The sequence below is a fragment of the Leopardus geoffroyi genome, chromosome A2, assembly GCF_018350155.1.
Source record: "Leopardus geoffroyi isolate Oge1 chromosome A2, O.geoffroyi_Oge1_pat1.0, whole genome shotgun sequence".
Classification (NCBI taxonomy): Eukaryota; Metazoa; Chordata; class Mammalia; order Carnivora; family Felidae; genus Leopardus; species Leopardus geoffroyi.
In genome coordinates, this window is record NC_059331.1 from 62,151,865 (window position 1) to 62,157,375 (window position 5,511).

Consider the following 5,511-nt stretch of genomic DNA (forward strand, 5'->3'; position numbering starts at 1 on the left):
TTCAATTAGGGCCCAGCTCTCTGCTGTGGGAGGAGCTCCCCCTTGTGAATAGCGGGGCTGCTTTGAGACTGTGATGTTTCTGCAGGGGTTTCTGGTCATCTGGGTCGTCTGGTGATGCTTGGCTGGAGGAACGATTACTTTGGAGTTGGGAATGGTGGGTTTCTAGTCCTTCTCTCCCCCCTGATGTGTTGACTGGCATTTTCCGCTAAGAAGAGCCTCCTCTCCTCTGTATGCTGGTGGCGCTGGGGGGAGGGGCAAGGTTGTCTGGGGGTGGCTGCAGGTTGGCTCCCACTTTCTGACACATGGTGTCCCCCACGGCCTTGTTCTTTGTTCCCTCAACGGCGTCTCCAAGGAATCCTGCTTCCTTTTGCTGGAGAATGGTCCAGGAACAAAATTCAGCCACTGGTGAAAGCCCTTTTTATTTGGGACGATACGTCCTGTCTCCCTGGCTCCTGACATGTTGTCTGGCATGTGACAGGTGGCTTCAGTGTGCGGGACCTGGGGCCAGGCTGGGGGAAAGTGCTCCCCTGGGGTGGCTGTGCATGGGGGCACGGTGAGGAACTCTGGTCTCTCTCTGTCCCCTTCCTGGAGCAGCGCTTCAACACCTTGTGGTTTCCTGGCTGATGCAAGTGTCGTGTGTTGTTTGCAAGGACTCCTTTCTCACGTCTATGTTTAAACAGATGCGGTGACTCTGGGGTAGGGGTCCCTCATGGCACAGGACAGGCTGGTGGCCTGGAGCCAACCATGTGGTTATGTGGGGACTGAGCTGGTCAACAACGGCTTCATCAAAATGCCTACTAATGGAGCTTTGAGAAAACCTCAGGGAGCTTCCTGGTTGGTGACATGTGGACGTGCTGGGAGGTGGCACGCCCCAGCCCAGTGGGGACAAAGGCTCCTGCATCTCTGCTCCCACCTTCCACGTGTGGCCTTTATTTGGCTTTGCTGGTCTATGTCCTTTATCACAGGGTCTGATCTGAAGTGTTGTGCCTTCAGAGTCCTGTGGGTCATTATCACAACTTATGTGAGCTGTGGGGTTCATGGGACCCCAAGACTGGTAGCTTGGGGTTCATGGGATGCCCAGGACTGGTAGTTTGGGATTCGTGGGACCCCCCCCCCCGGGACTGGTAGCTTGGGGTTTGTGGGATCCCCGGACTGGTAGCTTGGGGTTCATCGGACCCCAGGGCTGGCAGCTAAGTGAGCCAGGGTGCAGGACAGGTGTCTGCGGTGCTGGCAGCCTGGTGGGAACTTGGGGGGGCCTACCATCAGAACCGCAGTGGTCTCTGGGGTGCCCGCTGGGTGTTGGGTGGGGTGCACGTGCTTCACTGCAGGTCCTAAACAGGGCTTCCTGGGAGCAGTGTCTGTGCGGAAACTCCCCATAAGCACACACTGCCAAGTGGGTGGGGGCCACACACAAGCCGTGGAGAGAGGCCGTGGCAACCTCCAAGCCCCAGCCCTCCCTGCAGACTCCACTCTCCTCCTGTCCCCATGCCAGCAACGCCTCTCAAAGGGGCCAGACCCCAGAGGGCCAGAGCCCTGAGTGCTGGTGGACAGCCCGGTGCTCCCAGAGGCCTGTGTACTTTGTCTGCCGCCCCTGCCCAGAGGTGCCCGGGACATGTGACAGACAGACAACAGAGAGACATGAAGCTGAGTGGGTTTTTTTTTTTATTATTATTTAAAAAAAAATTTTTTTTTCAACGTTTATTTATTTTTGGGACAGAGAGAGACAGAGCATGAATGGGGGAGGGGCAGAGAGAGAGGGAGACACAGAATCGGAAACAGGCTCCAGGCTCTGAGCCATCAGCCCAGAGCCCGACGCAGGGCTCGAACTCACGGACCGCGAGATCGTGACCTGGCTGAAGTCGGACGCTTAACCGACTGCGCCACCCAGGCGCCCCAGAGTGGGTTTTTATTAGCAGCAGGTAGGAAACATCTTGGGCTTTCTGGATCCGAGAGAGAAGGCTTTCGCCAGGCAGGCTCAGGTGGGTCACTCCGGGCAGCCAGGGACTCCTGGGGAAGCCCGTCACTGAAGGGGGTCCTCTGCAGGGGACACGGAGGCCTCAGAAGTGCAGGGTGGGGGCAGGGGAGGGAGGGACGCTGTGTGCAGGTGGGCCAGCGAGCTCTCCACACCCACCCCTCCCCGGCCCTCACCAGAGCCCACTGGCAGGAAGGTGGGGTCACAGGTAGCCAGGAAGCAATTTCCCAGCTCCCGAGCCAGGTCTCCTTGCAAGATTAAGTGGCCAAGGCACAGACCCCGCTCGGGTGGCCGGCCCAAGTTCTGCCAGCCAGGTCTCTGAGCCGCCTTTGTCTGCCCGGCAGCCCCAGGGGCCAGCGGCTGTGTCCTCGGGGCGGGTCTGGGGTGCTCACCTGTCGCAGGGTCCAGACACCGCATGGCGCACGTGCTGAAGCAACACTTCCTGCTCCCTGCACACTGGCTGTCCACAGAGCACTCGGTGCTCTCTGAGCAGGGCTCGGGGGCCAGCGGGACAGGTACCCGGGGGCAGCGGCCAGCCTTTTGCAAAGGTGCTGCGGAGACACGGGCCAGCCCTTCAGGTCCCAGTGGTCCACCCTGCTGCTGGGTCCCGGTGGGGGCCCCCACACCACTGTGCGGCACCCTGGACGGCAGCCGAGCCCTCAGGGAGGGGACCCTGAGCGGAGCCCCGCGGCTGGGCCAGCAGGTGGGTGGGGTCACTGCCTGGTGGAGTTTAGGGGGCTGTGGGGCAGGCCACTGAGAGGGGGTGTGGACGGTTCCTCCCTCCACCAGACAGGGTCTGGCGTGGGGCACAGGGGTGACTGTTACCCATGACGGGGAACACGCAGGAGCGGCTGCAGGGGCTCCTGGGGCAGCATCTGATGCCTTGGGGGCAGTCGTCATCGGTGCTGCAGGAGACGACGCAGGAGTCCTCCTCCAAGGAGCTGAGCTCCGGGCACATGGCCTGCCATGCGCACGGAACAGGCAGGTGGGTGGGTGCCGCTCCCAGGATGGGAACCTAGCACCCTGACACGCCGTTTCTTGTAAGGAAAAGAATCTGCCGGAGCGTGACATGCCTGCCCCGGGCCCGTGACAGCAGGTGGGGTTAAGACCCAGGGGGCCAAGGACAGGCCCCCCCACGCTCAGCTAGCTGTCTCACAGTGGCCTGGGCCCTGCCGCATGGGGGTCTCCGGGCAGGGCCCTGCCCTGCTCTTCTGCCTCCTCTGCTCTGCTCCTCTGGTCCCGGTGCTGTCCTGGTGCGTGTCAGGGAAGCGCCTCGGAGACAGGGAGGTCAGAGGGCCCTCCTGGGTGCCCCCTGTGGCGGTAGCTGAGGCCTACCTGGCACAGTGAAGGCCGGGGCCGCGGCCAGGGCCACGGCAGCCTCCAGGGCGAGCAGGACCAGGGCCAGGCTGGCAAGACAGTGCATGGTGGCCAGTGGCAGGCCGTGGTGGATGGTGGCCACTGGCCCCGGCCCCGCTTTAAAGGAGGCAGTGGGAGGAGCCGTGGGGGAGGAGAGGCTGGTGCCCGCCCAGCCGCCATGGGGCTTCTGACTTGGAGGGGCGCCAGGCTGGACAGCCACTGCGTCAGGGTCACGTTTTAAAACATAGAAAAGTTCCTGATAAGGTGGGTGATTCCACTCCCTTGTGAAAGCACTGCCAGTTCATAGCCAGGATCAAGCAAAGGACTGACCAGGGAGGGGGGGCAGAAGGGCGTGGTGGGTGGTCTTCGTGGTTCACAAAACCATGTTGCGTTTGGGGGGGTCACTTGGACAGTACATCTTGAACATTCTCATCACAAGAAAAGAGTGTCAGGAGGTGACGGAGGTAATGAGACATTGTGGGGATCACTTCCCAAGGTTTGCAAACATCAGTCACCCGAAACCAATATCCTCTTGTGGACGACGATACCAACTAAAAAGAAGGTAAAACAACAAAGAAGTGCAGGGCAGAGGACGGACGGCACACATCTTCCCCGTCCCGGATGGCCCTGCAGGGCCCCGGAAGACGTGCCTGTCCTGTACTCAGAGCGGGGGGGCCCAGCTGTGGCGGGGCAGCCTCGGGGGACATTCTGTCTCTCTTGTGGTGCCTTTCATCCCTTCTGGAACTTTCTAGGAGCAGCATGCTGTTTCTGCGCAGGGAGGTCACCGGGAAGGGCTTCTCCCAGAAGGTGTCAGGGTGAGACTCCTCCTCCATTCTTCTTCCCTGAGGACCTGGGCAGGAAGGGGGCCCCAGGGTGGGTAGGGAGGGGGCCCCAAGGTGACTGTGGGCTAGGGCTGCCTGGTCTAGGCTGCACTCCTCGACCTGGCCGCCTGGCCGGGGGCCTCCACCTTGGACGGCACTCCCCTGGGGCCCTCAGCCTGTGCTGCGTGCATTTCCAGATGCTTCGGTCCAGAGACTTCCACTCGGGCCACCAGCTGTGTCCACCCGGCCCCGGGAGCACCCTCTCGGCCGAGTCCTGGGGCCTCAGCCCAGGCCCGGCCCAGGTGGATCACCCCTGGGATCCTGGCCAGCGACAGTGAGTTGCAGCCTCTCTGCTTTTTCAGGCTGGCAGTTCATGGGATGTTTCCACACCAGAGCCCAGGAAGGAGGCAGCAGACAGGCCTGAGTCAGAAGACCGAGCCCAGGAGGAGAGGGCGGGGAGGCTGTCACTCACTGGAGGGCCCTCTGCTGGCCCTTCTGCCTGTTCTCTGCGCCTTTGCCTGGACGCTGGGTCTGAGGCCAGGCTGGGTGCACCTGCCCCCCACTCCCCAGGACATGGCCTGCTGCCTGTGGGACCTGTGGGCACAAGTCCCTTTCTCCAGGACCGCTCACAGCTTCTGAGCTGTGCTGTCCTGCATTGGACCTCTCCCTCCTCTCCCCTCCCTTCCCCTTCCCTTCTTCCTCCCCTACTTCCTCCCCTCCCCCCTCCCCACCCCTTCCCTCCCGTTCCCCACCCCATCTGCCCTTCCCCACCCCTTTGCCTTCCCTCCCCATGCCCTCCCCCTCCTGTCCCTCCCTTCCCCATCCTCTCCCCCACTCCCCTCCTCTCCCCTCCCCCTTCCCTCCCTTCTCCTCTCTCCTTTCCCCTCTCCTTCCCTCCTTTAGTCCTCCCCTCACCCCCAGCTCCTCCCCTATCCCCCCTCCCTTTCTCTCTCCCCCCTCCTCTCCCCCCAGCCCCACCCTCTTCTCTCCCCCTCCTCACTTCTCCCCCAGCCAGGCCCCCCCAACAACTGCTGCTTCCCCACTGGGGTCCTCTGCCCAGCCCTGCTGACTTGGCCTCACCCCTCCCAGCACAGGCAAAGGAGCCTCCCCTCTGGAAGCACCTTAAAGGCTCTCAGGCATCTGGCACTTCCTTGACACACTGTGACTGGTCCTGGCTACTACTTGGGTGTCTGTTCCTCCAGAATGAACCCCCTGTGTCAGGGCTCATGTCCATCCCCCTGATCAGTGTGTCCCCAGTCTGGGCTCCCATGGGGAGGGGACTACATCAGGCCTCCCTCCCAGACGGTTGCCCACACAGTGGCCAGTGACCTCACACCTTAGGTGACCCTCTCCCCTGGGGGG

At 62.2% G+C, this 5,511-nt stretch overlaps 1 protein-coding gene across 1 annotated transcript; it reads right to left on the minus strand.

Annotated features, from left to right (window-relative positions):
• Positions 1–1,902: 1,902 nt before the first annotated feature.
• Positions 1,903–2,985, minus strand: LOC123607616 (whey acidic protein-like). Its single transcript, XM_045497086.1, has 3 exons — positions 2,798–2,985; positions 2,365–2,523; positions 1,903–2,037 (listed from the first exon to the last, which is right to left on the minus strand). The coding sequence occupies exons 1-3, from the start codon at positions 2,928–2,930 to the stop codon at positions 2,021–2,023; spliced, it is 309 nt and encodes a 102-aa protein (XP_045353042.1). The 5' UTR covers positions 2,931–2,985; the 3' UTR covers positions 1,903–2,020.
• Positions 2,986–5,511: the final 2,526 nt, after the last annotated feature.

Bases quoted from the DNA above. Each gene is read 5' to 3' on its own strand.
- LOC123607616 (XM_045497086.1), bottom strand. From the start codon at position 2,930: ATGTGCCCGGAGCTCAGCTCCTTGGAGGAGGACTCCTGCGTCGTCTCC. The intron at 2,524-2,797 runs GTAACAGTCACC...GTGTCTCCGCAG, and splicing joins CTGCGTGTTCCCCGTCATGG to CACCTTTGCAAAAGGCTGGC.